The 14546-nt window shown below is 46.5% G+C and overlaps 1 protein-coding gene across 1 annotated transcript in view; it reads right to left on the bottom strand.

Moving 5' to 3' along the window:
• LOC106750131 (trace amine-associated receptor 9) overlaps positions 1 to 14546 on the bottom strand; it is a 53777-nt gene that overhangs the window by 27073 nt on the left and 12158 nt on the right. The window contains exons 4-6 of the mRNA XM_014630239.1: positions 10227 to 10343; positions 3146 to 3300; positions 2373 to 2520 (exon numbers count right to left, since the gene is read on the bottom strand). Of these exons, the coding sequence (XP_014485725.1) occupies positions 2373 to 2520; positions 3146 to 3300; positions 10227 to 10343 (420 nt within the window). The remainder of the gene's footprint in view (positions 1 to 2372; positions 2521 to 3145; positions 3301 to 10226; positions 10344 to 14546) is intronic.

Below are 14546 nucleotides of genomic sequence, written 5' to 3'. Positions count from 1 at the left end.
GGGGGGGGGGGGGGGGCGACCTCAGGAGCTCGTTATCGTGGACGAATTCAATGCATCGCGCCGGCCGACAGGCAGCGAATTCAAGCGACGTCGGCTTAGCCCGCCGTTCAGATCATCCATCTTGCTTCGGACGGTTGTCCTGCCGGCAATGCCGAAGATATCGGGCCAAGGAGCCACCAGTGCCGGGGGCTCTATCCGCCGGAAACTGCGCGTCTTTCTCGGGCTTTCACGGATATCGGCCGGTCCCTGCGGTCATTTCAACGGTGGTCGGGGACTAACAGTCGTCGCAGATCGACGACATCGATCTATCCGCATATATTCAGGAAGCGCGCGCTACGAGATACGGATTTCACAGACGTCGCGCGGCGAATCAATCGCAATACGAGAATTCCGCTTCCGAGAGACGGAGCGCTGTGTACTTCCGCGGAACGCGCTGTGAATCACGCGGGAGGATTCTGATAATTAATTTACTCGGGGATTTCCGAGCTCATGAAAAGGATCGTGCTCGAATATCGCGTAATTATTTCAGCCGATGTTTCTTCAAGTTTTCAATAAGCCGAATGTTCTCGACGGATCTCGATTTGCGATTTCGTGTGCACACGCGGTTAAATCAATTCTGTTAGCGTAACTTAATGTTTCGTTGCCCGCGGAAGAGTAAGCACCAGACGGAAAACCCGGGAAATTTTAACGAGGACCGATTTTAACGCGAGTATAAAATGTTTTCACTGTGTACACAGTAAAAGAGTTTGTATTAAAAACGTTTCGCTGAAATGTCCGTGTTAATTTAACATATATCTGTGCGCTTTTTAACATATTCCTCATGTTAAAGTGACACAAAGTGACTTCAATGATCAAGATGTGAAAAATAAATATTTGATTACACTTATCTCCGTTTGTAGACTGTTTGTTTTTAATTCGAATCTGCAGTAATAGACTAAAAGATCCGTGCTCGGCTTATTACGCCCTGAATGTAATTTAGTTTCCGTCATTTTATCACGAGAGCTTACATTCCAACTGATCACTAATTCGAAATTTTATCGCCATCGCAACGAATATGCAGCAGCAACGAAGTGGTTTCGCTAAAGCAAATAGCAAAATTACCTTCCCCCGTGTACCGAGACTTTTCCTCTTTTCCGTGCGCCAGAAATACCGTCGCGGAACCGCCGACTTCCATTAGCTGCGTTTCGCGGGAAATCATTTATTACGTATAACAAGTTAGTAATTAATATCGGCAGGATAGCACGGTATCAGATTCTCATTAGTCGCGTCTACACGCTTTAAACGGGCAGGCGATATTCCGGCCGACCTTTAACATCGGGAGCACTTTCACACTATCCCGCCTCCTTTCCTCCACCCTCTGCTCCCCCCAGCATCCCAGCGATATTCTCATAGTGTCTTTGGCGGAGGTCTCCGTGACCTCGAAACGCGACTATTTGGCTTCCTCTACTTTACCGGATATATATCGGCTGCACGATTGGTCGATTTCTCTTCGTGTCAGCTGTCTTAGAGATCGCGCTCGCTCGTTTCGCGCGGCACCCCGCATGAATCTCCCGCGTTTCATAACGCGCGGAGTCTACCCGAACAAAATAGGAAACTAGTCGGGGAAGTTTCCGCGCTCCCGCGAGCCCGGGAAATCTCGGTGCGTAAACTTTCGCATAAATTTCTTCGGCACACTCACGGCTCACGGGTGTTATAATTCCGTCGTGCAATTTGCGGGGGGAACGCGAGCTTCGAGGGAAGCGAGTTTCGAGTGCCGGTGCGCAGATCTCGCGCGAACAGTTTGCCGAAGAGAAACACTCGAACACTTTTTAATGCCGCGGGAAGTTAGCTCGCGTTGTTTCCCTACGAGCAGCCGGAACTTACGCGAAAATCCGAAAAAACGACGCAGCGAGGGCGAAAACATTTTTTTTCCCCCGACGTTTGAACCGCGGAATGAGTGACAATGGAATACGCGACGAAGTAAATACGCTCCGCGAAATGAAACGTGCTCGCGCGTACGTGCAAGTTTATATTTGTTCTATGTTTTATTTACACGCATCGGCGAATCTTTTCACCGTATATACTGCATTCAAGCTCTCTCTCTCTCTCTCTCTCTCTCGATGCGTTTCACGTTGCAGCATGCGTTTCCCATGATCCCTAATGAAAAAAGCCTACAAAAGCAACACGGATCGTATCGCGATATCGCATCTTTCGTCAACAACGGGTATAAAATGCGACGGGTGTAAAATAACGTTTAATTAGCCGCGAGACTCGCGAAAATCTCCCCCCTTCGCAATTGTTCATCGACGAGGGTATGTTTCTCGTTTTTCACGGCTCGCAGGAGCCGCTCTATCGACGCTCGAGCGTACTCAAAGCGAACAAATTTGACTTACCCTTTCTATGTGTCCGCCGCTAACGACCTCAGGCGTGTTAACGCACACCACCCTCTTCAGGCGCAGTTTGTTTACGTGGAAGGCCGAACCGTAGCAGTACATCAGCACCATCGTCGTCGGGAAATAAAAACAGCAACACGCGAGAATTCTGAAAGAGGAGATACGATAAAGAGCGTTTTCCGGGGTAGGGGACCGGCGATTAGCGTGTCTCGCGGACAGAAGAGACGATATCGCGCGTCGACCCGACCGAGATTTACGTTCCCCTCGGACAAACGCGACCGCCAGCGGCGCCTGATACGCCGTGTGAAATTTTCCTTGATTTTATTACAGTCGTTCTCAACGAAAGCGCTCGAGCTTCTCTCCCTTTCTCGCCGGCGTGCGATCATTGAAGCGCACCCCGCGGCTTGATTCGAGATCGCGAGCGAGTTTAACCCTGAACGTCCGTGATCCCGACCGTCCGACGTCACTGGTCTCCAAAGACTAAGGAATCGCGAGGAAAAGACCGTGTTTTCTTCGCGAGTCTCGTGAACTATCGGCGCGATAAGAGCACCTCGACTGTCCGTACAGACTCTCGTATTTAGCGAAGGGCGTCCCGGGGACGCCAGGTTGGGAGCACGTAGGTGTCGCTATCTTTCACAGTTGATCGAGTCGATCCCCGAGGTGATCAGCCGCGGTCGAGCGTGTCGCTCTTCGCGTTAAATTGTAATTGTCCGCAATTGGTCACCGGGACGGGCGGACGATCCGGCCGCTTATCGTCTCGCAGTGGCGGGTACCTAAGGGACGCCCGGGCGAAGAAAGGGTCGCAGGCGAGGAGACCGGACCCGTTGAAGTAGTAACCGCCCCTGGGGAGCACCAGAACCCCGAAAATCGCCACGCTCGCTATCCAGGTGGTCGACATCACCGCCACGCAACCCTGCCGCATGTAATACTGCGTCAACACAGACAGAAAACGATATCACTCTTTCTCGCCGGGTGGCCGGGCCCCGTTATGGATCTGGTAACGTTGCGGAGAGTAACATGTGTGTATACACGCTGAGGGGATGCTCGGTCCCGTTTGTGTGTTTTTATTCGCCACCGCCGCCGAGTTTGTTTGCACACGTTCGCCGCATTTCGCGCGCGGCCCAGGTATATCACAACGGCTGTTTGCCCAAACGATTATCTTGTGCCGTTTCTATCGGGAATCGCGAATCCACGTGCGCTGCGGCAAAACATCTTCCAGTGCCGATACATAGGCGAAGTAAATAGCGCGCTGACGTAGCGTAGTGCGTGCGCGTGATGGATACGTCCGCTGCAATTTCGGCTGCCGATTAAAGCGAACGTGTGCGAACAGCCTCGTGCTTTTCGTATCTAAACGTGCGAAGTTGCAGATATATCGAAACGAAATCGAACTGCACGCGGTAACGTGAAGCGCGGCATTGCGAAATGCGGCGGAAGGGAGGTGAAATGTAATTGTAATCCGCGAAAAGCCCGCGTAGAAAAATGAGCACGCATTCAAGAGACTCGTATTCTCGCAAAATGTGAGAATAAAAAATATCATATTCTTGTTATTCAAGAATAATTTTCAGGAATTGAGGGGAATAATATTGGATATGTGGGAAAAAATGTGTCTCTTCATTAAACTGATGTAACGTTTAGTTTCGAGATACCGTTCCTTCAATCCAATAGTTTTTCTTCTCAATTCATGGAAATTATTTTTGAATGATAAAAATATGATATTTTCACTTGAATAACATAGAATTTCTTTAAGTAAGCAAATTTTATCTTTATATAAGATTATGTATTTTTGCTTATTATATAGGATGACTCACTTAACTTTAGAAGTCTAAATATATAAAAAGTAAAGCAAAATAGAAAGAAATGTTGCGGACAAAAATTATAGGGTGAAAGGAGACATCCTGTATATGAGAATACGAATCTTAAATTGATAACTAAATAAATGTTTTCGGAATATCAAGATTGAATTTGCAAGATATCGTAATTATCGAAATTCGACAGTTCCAACTGACGGCAAACGTCAGCTTTCGTTCGAAACCATCGACGGTTTCACGTCCCGCATTCCTATATTCTTTTTGAGAACGCGCAGCTCCCGCGTGAAGTCATCGTTTCTCCCGATCAAATCTCTCGACGAAAATAAAGAAAGTTCGATAGACCGGTTTTATCGACGGTTCACTTTTACGGCACAAACCCGGCGTGCTAAGTATTATCGAGATTAGGTGAGCCTCGTTCCGATCTCGAAGAACGATCAGCGGAATGACAGCTGACCCAACTGCTCCCCAAGCGGTAAGAATTGACATTTGTGCAACGCCTCTTTCTTCTTTCCCTCCTCTGTCAAACACGGTAGAAAATTTTGTGTTAAAAACGATCCACAGGAATTTTTGTTACTTTAACACGGAAAATATGTTAAAAAGTACAAATATATGATAAATTAACGCATTCATTTTGTTAACATATCACTTCTTCACATATTTATCTTATTGAAACGACACAAAAATTTCAGTGAATCGTTTTAAACACAAAATTCGTTACCGTGTAGACACGGTCTCTGATTTCGACTCGCAAACGTTATTACAGGTCCGAAACAAATATTTCGGAATCTGCATTGCTGCATCCACTCGCATCTGTGCGAGTATTTATCTCGAATATATAAAAATATCTGGAAATATTAAAAAAAAAAAAAATACATTAAAGTACCTCGAATATTTCGAAAATAATTGGAAATATTTTAAAACGCGCGACGCGCCGAAGAACTCCATTTATTGGCGCATAAAAATTCCCGCGCGCGCTGAGAAGGCTGGAATTTTGATCCCGGAAGACATTTGTGAATTGACTGCTTGGCTGCTATTATTATACGCTACTAACTGACACGGTGGAAGAGGATTCACCGAGAATCGCGATTATCTGGGAGGCGCAGTCGTTGTCGCCGACGACACTCGAACGAATGCCGAAAGCTCACGGATAACGGAATCGCGCATAATACAGGCTTGATTCTCGATTTTATTCGAGATGCACATAGAGTTACCGAGATATGGTATCTGAATCGCGCGAACCGCTGAATTGTGAAGTCCCGAAGGCACACCACATCGAGAGATACTATCGATCCGCGTAAATGCTGTAAGGGTCTGATACTCGCGCCGCGCGTGCATTGTGAATAGACGTAAACAACAAGTTGCCGCGAACTTCGAGCTAAATACAGGCTGTATATGGTTGAACGTTGCGCCAAATACGGGCGAACTTAAAGTAACACGGAGCCCTGCCTTCAGACCGGCGTAATACGATACGGGACAAACGTGAATCATAACACGGGAATAAGTTTGGCTTTTCCGCTCGGCTAATTTTCTCACACCCTCTCAGCGGGGCACACAGTGTCACGCGAATTCATCGTCCCGAGAGGAGGATCCGTCGACATCATCTGAGAAATCAGTCAAAACTCGAGTCGACATGATCGTTACGACTTCAATTTCCGAAATCAATGAGAACGATCGGACGAAGAATTCGGGGACCGCTCTAATTCGTGGAGGGGAGGGGGGGGAGATAGAAACGAGAGGGAAGAATACTAAGTTCGCGAAATCGAAATCGGGGAGCGGCAACACCCTCGCCTATCAATCGCGCATAAAACGGGCAGAGACGAGAACTGCCAGAAATCGATGAGCGGTTCGGGACATTCGATAGGCGGAAAATTACGGAATGAATGGGAGATACGATTCAGCGATTCGTCGTGGTTCTTTCTTTTGCGCTGATGCGCCGTGCGTTCCCTTTCCCCATTTTAGTGATTGTGCAAATAACAATTCCATTACGGATTCGCTGTATCGACCGACGCATTCGCCGTGACGCCGCGGGAGAGCGGAACACGACTGTATCGCGTTAATACCGTTAACTCGGTAAATCCCCACGAATATAAATTATATACGCAGTAAACACAGCGAGCACGCGCGATTTTTTCGCGAATAAACGCGCGAGTCGAGCGTGTCGTTAAAGTAGTTTGAAACGTTTCGTTTGGCATGCGATTTTAGGGATATTTCGTGTAAAACCTATATATATAATTCGGAAGTTTTGCGCAAATATTGATCTATGTTTTAACTATACAAAAATTTCTACACAATATTATCTTTAATATTAATAATTTTGTTAGCGCGAAAGGTTACCACGATTTCATACGTTGCAGACTCCGAAAACTAAAGCGGAAGAGAAATGATGAAACTAGAAACTTATGGCTCTCGATCCTATTATGATAAATTCGATATCTTTAATATCTCAACATTCAAGGACACTCAAATCTTGAAAAGAACTGTCCAACAATCGACTTTTCGCTCTTAAGTCATGCTATTCTCTACAAAAATTTCTCTTTATTCTACACCATAGTAGAGACGATAGCCACAAACTAATAATTTAATAATTTCTTCGTCTTTTATACTATAGCTGCCTCAACTCGATCAACGCTCCGCTACTACTCGCGAATTAACGCGGTCATTCGCGAAATATTTTTCTATCTTCATGTTCACCGAAAAGATCAGTCCAGCATTTTCCGCGCGTAGAGCGTGTCGAAATACCTGTGAGAAAAAAAGTTACCGCGATAAATTACAGCGGCATTAAGGAAAAACGTAGGTGGCCAATGAATAGCGTGTTTCCGGAAAGAGAGAAAGAGCGGGGTAGAGGAGAGCCGTAAAAGCGACGGGCGATGCATTAAAAGGTAAGTCAAAAAGTTCGGCGTGAGTGGGTGGGCGAGGATGTGAGCAGCGGCCGCATTCTTCGAAGCGCTCGTTATAGGTGACTTCGTCGGTGATACCGGCCACGTGTATACGGAGTGCTTCAGAGTCCACCGTTCGTCCCATCTCTCTTCCTCTCTCGCTTTTGGATACGTACGAATAAAAAATTTCCTCCCCCCTGCCGCTCGTCCGAAGTGCTCTTAATCTTGAGCGACGTCAACTTTGATTTACGACGTCATCTGATTCACGACGTAACGCCATCGACCGTCCGTGGGTCAAGTCAAGCTTGCTGGCAACAATCGATGGAGAGAGACGGACGGCGATTTTGAATCACCCAGTACACTCTCCACCTGTCCCCCGGTGGACGCATAGATTTTGCGATTCCTCGTTACGGGCGCGAGAACGGGCGAGATGATGATACGTGCGCGCGCGCTGTGGGCGAACGAGAGGCCGCGGGGTGGCACTTTGCATTCTGATGCGCTTTTAAATCCAGCCCGAAATTCATTTCGGCGGTTAAGCCCGGGTAAACCGACGGCGGCGCGAAACCGCAGGTATGCCGCGCGGATCCCTTCGCTAATATCGCTCGCAAAACTTCGTCGCGCTGCGCGCAAAGTTGCTCGAAACCGTTGCCGGTGTCGATCGCTCTCTCGTCGCCACCGTTCGGAAGGCGACGCGAAATTACCAGATTATAACTCGAGCCGCGGCGGGATAATCGACACGAGTTCCGGGGCCGATCTAAAGAGATTATGAACTTCCGGTCCGCAAAGCCGCTCTTTACCGATCGACATTTTTGTGTGCGAGCTGAAAGGGGAGATGTATGAAGTGGCGTTGCGCGACGTTCTTTGCAAATTGTGTCACGTAGAGCCGTCGTGTCACACTTCCCGGCCTCCTTCATTTTTAACACACTCTTCGTGCACTTTTTCTTTCTTTCACACCCACACACACACTCTCTCTCTCTCTCTCTACCTGGAAAAAGAATTATCTTCTATAAAACAGGGTTATTCTTGCGAATAAATCCGGAGCGAGACCAATGTGAATATTTAAAAACTCAATTCTGTTCTACCCTTCGAGCGGACCCCTGTGTAAAAAAAAAATATTAAGCTCGGTACTTCGAATGTAGAGACCGTTGAATAGCGTACTTTCTCTGAACTACAAATATTTTCTTTTAACTCGACACCCGGCATTGTGTGGAAGAGAACCGAGTCTATATAGTCGAGATATAAATAAACAGCGGGCTCTTTTTAAAGAACGAGGCAGGTATACAATATTCCATTTATCACCATTTGGCGGTGATGGTGTGTGTTTCATATAGTTCTCATCCCTTTTTTGTTATGTTCCTGAAACAGAGAGAGAGAGAGAGAGAGAGAGGAAGAGAGAGTGGATCGCTATTATTTTTATTTCGTCACTGAATAATATGAGATAACGGAGGTCGGACAGAGGCTAAGAGATTATTCTTTTAAATGAAAATTTTCTACTCTTTTCTGTTAAGCTTTCAATCTTTTTTAATATTCATTTTAGTGAATTGTTCGGAATTCTCTGCCTGTATATCCAGCACACTACCACCAGACGTCTCGCACGCACACTCGTACACGCAGTTCTGCATATAATGCATAATAGATCCAAATGTAAAAAAAGATTAATAGCGGCGCGTCAATTTTTTAGTTCAATTTCGTGATAAATCTTTCAAAAGCGGGAGGAACGAGGAATTATTTTCGTCCATCAAACCCGCGATTGCGACCGGCGATTGTGTGATATCGCGAATCTCCAATCTCTTTCGCAAATAAAACGACGATCTTGACGTGTAACGAGATATATTTCATTCTAGGAATTCGTGATTTATACGAGCGGCGAATTGCACCGTCCAAAGACCTTCGTGCGTCTCATTCGTCAATGAAATGATCGTTCGTCAATGGCCGATTCAAGGCGCGCTCAGCTCTCTTGCAAATTCAAAAGAATCGGACGGAGGCGAGGCGGGTTTCATTAACAGTTGTCGTTTTCACGGAATGCGGCGGCTGTTTTAAGCGGAAACGATAGTTGTCCGCAGCCAGTTAACTGTTTCGCCGTTTTACTCGATATCTCATATTTAACAAGAGCAAATTTACTCACCGTTAGATCTCACGGTGTGCAAAGCTTGTTATAGGAGACAATGAATCTGCACTGGGCGGATTGAAACGAGCGAAAGGTACCGTTTGAAACGATCGGTGAAAAACCTCTATTCGATTTTAATAGTAACTCGAGTATTATCGCCAAGTTTTTGCGCGCTCGCGCAGGTATTTCAAAGGATAATTTTTCACACGTAAAATATCGTATGGATGTGTTATTTTTTCCCAACGGGCGTTTCCTGTCATTAGAGATATCTAATTTGGTGTTGAGCGGTGAAAAAATTTCAAAAAACGACGATATAATATACAGGGTATGTGTAATGTACTGTGTGTAAAAACTTGAGGTGCACATTTCTGATGTAAATTGAAATACGAAAGGAAAGTTAATATTCGAGCTGAATAATTAATGCAGCATATTAATGATACGTGCGAACAAATAAGAAACAATCATGATGTCCTTCATGTGACTACTCAATCCATCTTAGATCGCACCGTATTATGTATCAATGCCGAAAGACATTGCAGCATATTAATGATACGTGTGAACAAATAAGAAACAATCATGATGTCCTTCATGCGACTACTCAATCCATCTTAGATCGCACCGTATTGTGTATCAATGCCGAAAGACGTCAATTTGAACAATTTATGGAATTCCTATGTTTTTCTTCTTATTTCCCATTTCTGATAAAGAAAACTCTCCCAAAAATTGTGCTACCGTTTATGAAATTTAAACGTTTGTAGATGGACAACCGTTTCGAATTGAGTCCATGTTTAATAAAACATTTTCTATTTTAATTTACATCAGAAATATGCTTTTTAAGTTCGTACAATATGTCATGTAACATTCTCGGTATTACTATATATATCACCTTTTACGAGTGGATGTGATGCAAGCTGTCAAAAATGTGGAGCGTGGATATTTGAGAACGTAAATAAATAACTCGTACGAAAATTAACATGTGCTATCGACATGTGGACACGTAGAGGTGGTGTTTCGTTAGTCAGAATAGAGTTGATGAGTGATTACGGAGAGCGAAATAACTTACCCTTTTAGAAGAGTGCTTATGATAACGGTGGGGGTGTAGCATGCAAACGTAACGATCGATCGCCATGCAGACGAGGATAACGGCGCTCTGTTGAGTCAAGGCGCCCCTGAGAAGTGCCTGGAACAATAAAAGTTCTCGAAAGAGCAAACGAGATACTTGCGGTGTCGTTCTCCCGATGCCTTCAAATAAAATAACTTATAACTTTCCGGAAGTGCACGGGCGAGCGACGGGACAGGTCGTCGTGTCGGCTCGCGACAACTTCTTGACGAGCCGTGTGTCGAAATAACCGAGTATACCCGCGATTCCCAGTATTAACTTAATAATTACATTCTTCCCGACTTTTTTGCGAAAAGGAAGAAAGAAATAGAGGAAAAGTTTCGTTTTCTTTTGCGGTTGGGCGTCTCTCGATTCCCCGAGAACCGAAAACACGTGGTATATACTTTTAATTACGTCCTCAGACCCCGGTATTCTTGTTGCAATCATATATACGTTCAGCCAGTACTGGAGACTGGCGAGACACCAATCAAATATCGAGGAATACGGGTTTCACGTTACGATATCAATGGTTTAAATAAAAAAAAAAAAAAAGCGAGAGGTAACATGGAGCCTAAATAATAATAAAAAGAGCGATTGCTCGGCATGCAGAGGAGTTAGTTCGATCCCGGCCAAGTTTGCCTCACTCCGACGTGTTTCACCTTACGTGACATTAAAAGTGGACATCTGCAGATACAAGCGAGCACTCCGGCCATACTTTTGACCTTTCCTTCCGTAGAATAGTTACATGGTGTTAATTGAACAGTAATAATAACCATTACTGGAAATTGGTACTGTACCGGTATTGGGAATCGATCATTTTTAGTAGAGGGGAAGGTGTTATGGCCTTTGTAGATATTATAATCCCTCTTAATAATATCTCTATTATTAGGTAGCGAATTCGATTTAATAGCCCACTGGTACATAATAGCGCTAATATGGCAATATACAATAGCCGGCATTTGTAATAATGCATTTTTACTTCTTAATTATACATGTTCCCTCATTTTTCTTAAACTCGAGCATATTATCACACAAATATGCGTACATTTGTGTAAGGAATAAGAAACTAGAATTAGGAACACTATCGATATTCCATTCCTCATAACTTATAAGCTCATAATGCCTCATAGTGCTCATAGATACCGAGATAACAACTCGCGGGTAGTTATTTTTCACCTCGGTAATAATTTCATTTCATACATCGTGCGACAACGAGGCAGGCTCCAAAAGTGAACCACCGTAGGATTCATTATCGATTGACCGCGCGAGTTAGTCCAGAAATGCCGCATCCTTTCAACACGAACGTACCAAAATAATCGATGTTTAGCCGTCGTTTAGCATCCGGCAGATTTTCGCGGCTCACCGCTGATACCGCGCAGCGTTTCCGCGGTAATTTCGTATCGAAATTCGCGCGGGGATCATTGCTCCCCCGGATTTGGAGGCTCGCAAAGGTAGAATTTCGTCATCTAATTAATTATAACGATGCGACACACGGTGTATCTAATTAACGTTATAGCGCCACTGATTATCCCCCCGCCCTCCAACTTTCCGCGCACAGGCGGCGTCGCACAATTACGTTACAATTACGTTACACGGTCTGTCGTACGGAGGAATCGTTTGTGAATTTTATAAAGGCCGAGAGTTCGCGCGCCGTAATTAAATGTCACGGTCGAATAAAGAAGGACCGCATTCATCACGGCGGCAATGTTGCTCTCTCGCGCCGTTGCGTTTATCTGACGGCGAATTTTAGTCCGCGCAGTTAAATAATGCTATTTTTGTCAACCTCGCACACGCAAATGCGAACGCACACGCGCGTACACACGTACACGAGCACACGCGCACACCGTGCACGCCGCAAACAAGATTGAATTAACGCAGTTTATTGCGGTGAAATGGCAGAACACGGGGAATCCCGCGAAAATTAATAATAACGCCGTCAACAGCGGAACACGGTCGCCCGGTTTGATTTAATCTCGTGAATTTTTAATGTTTAACGACACCATTATCAAAGCAGTGGAAAACGCGAGATTTCAGCGAAGTTACTCGAAAGCCGGGCCAAACGGCGGGGGAATTCGCGATGTAGCGGCAGTCCGATCGACGCTTTCCTCCGACAGCGAATCGGGCAAGTGTGAGCAGAAAAAAAGATATTCTGCTCCCAAATTCCGCTGTGAATGTGAATTCCCAAGGTAATCGGCGATTGATATTTGTTTCGCCATACTGTGCAAGCATTTGTAGATGACCCTCGTACGCGATACTGTATCGATTACATCGTGTTACTGGGTCAATTTCTCGTAACTCGGCCTTCGAATGGACTCTCTCGGCAAACGCTAATTCGTTCCCCGAATGTACATGCGTTACGCGAAACAGGCTGTCAAGCGGGCCCGGGCGATCAAATTGCCGGCAGGACCACCGCGCCAGCTCTTCCATCCAATCGAGCCCCGCGACTGCGGCAAGGGAGCCGCAATTGCGACTGTGCGAATTAGCGGGTGTCACATTACTTAAGAAATTTCGAGCCCCGTTCTCGTTCCGCGTCCGGACCACCTTTCGCTAGATAAATCGATCAATATGATATTTCTGCTTTACCCGACCCATTCCATATTACCTTTCCAAAATCCATCTTCAAGGAAATTGATGTAACATTTCAACATTACCGTAGATAAACGAAGTCCTTCCGGAACGCGTTATAAGGAACGTTATAACTCAGTGAAAACAAATTTCAGTCTTTAACGGTTTCCGATTTAAAAAGATCTTAGGGTGTCCCATAGTAACCGCGCCTTCTCTGTACATGTACCTATATATAAATATGAATTTTTTTTAACGTAATGCGATACACAAAATGGCGGAATGTCGGATCTGCTAACAAGATACGTTACGCCGAACACGTTTCTCAAACCCAGCTCTTGCCGCCGGTAAGGTTGACAGAAAGAAGGAGCGGCAGAAGAGAAGAAGAGGAAGAAGAAGCGCGCACGTGTCTCCTCGAGGAAACGACGGTACGTTCGTCTCGTGTGTCCCATCTAGACAGCGCTCTCTCTCCAATCACATATTGAGTAACTCCGTAACCACTTACTGACACTATCTATAGCCGTTGTCCGGGGTCCGATACGTCGGATTGCTTTGAAGTGGGACAGCTGGGATATGTAACGAGATGTACACTATCGCGATTCCAGACACGTTTCGTTTCGACGGGAGGGGCGGCGGGGAAGCGAAAGGTAGATAAGATAGAGAATAGCGGACGGCTCTCGATCTCTCGCAGAGACAGAGAGAGAGAGAGAGAAAGAGAGAGAGAGAGAGATGAAGAAAGGCAAAAACGGTCCCAAACGTGTCGCCGTGAGCCGCCGAAGGCGACAGCGTGATTCGATGAATCAGTGACGCGCCGGTGTGCCTATAAAGGGACGAGAGGGCGCGAGGGTTGCGAGTGAACCGGGTATATACGTTTAAGATGGTTGCCATGGTGACCGTTGGCGTACCGCCAGGAAAAAGCTCTGATAATCCGAAGGGGGGCCAGGATCGGCCTGGCCTCGTTTCGTGCCATCCTCGAGACACTCCCGGGAGACCTTAACCGAATACTTTCACCGCAAACCAACTTATCCGATTTACCCCGACCCTCCCCCCTCCGGGGAGCTGTCGGTAACCCTTCGCCTACCGTCGCCGCTTCCGTTCTGCCCCCGCAGGGGGTGGACAATTTAATGGAAAATCGGGCTAACTTTTATTTTACCGGGACCGGAATAATTGCCGCGCCGGGATGACGGAGTTCGATCCCTCCGTCCGTCGAGAGGCGCGCCGTCGAGAGGGTGGCGGCGGGCGCTACCGTCGGATTTTCGCAAAATTGCGTTCACGATCCGGCACAACCTTGAGATGATTGCAGCGGCGCGTTACGACGCGGAGAATCCGGGAAACTCTCTGTCTCTCTCCCTCTGTCGAAAGCTCATCGTCGCCGGCTCGTCGCGAACGCGCGTGCGAGCGAATTTCGAATTTCGCGGATTTTACAACACCGACCGGGGAGGAAGGACGGGGGAGAGGGGGGCGAGAGGTGAAAGAAAGCGGAGCTGACAATCGGACGGGATTGACTTTCGTCCGACAATGGGGGGCTTTTTTCGGGCATCAACGCTTATTCGCGGCAGTAGCGCGCTTGCCGTCGATGAAACCATAGGACGCGTCACACCGGGCATGCCGCGCATGGCAGAGCGCGTGTGCGCGAATAAAAACGCGACGTATCTCCGTTATACAGAGATATACTCGCAATCGCCTCAGTCAACGCGACATAATTCCCCCCCCCCCCCCCCC

The sequence above is a fragment of the Dinoponera quadriceps genome, unplaced genomic scaffold (genome assembly GCF_001313825.1).
Source record: "Dinoponera quadriceps isolate SergipeBrazil2010 unplaced genomic scaffold, ASM131382v1 scaffold4585, whole genome shotgun sequence".
Taxonomy (NCBI): domain Eukaryota; kingdom Metazoa; phylum Arthropoda; class Insecta; order Hymenoptera; family Formicidae; genus Dinoponera; species Dinoponera quadriceps.
The sequence above is the reverse complement of the archived record's forward strand: the minus strand, read 5'-3'. Positions and strand labels throughout refer to the sequence as shown.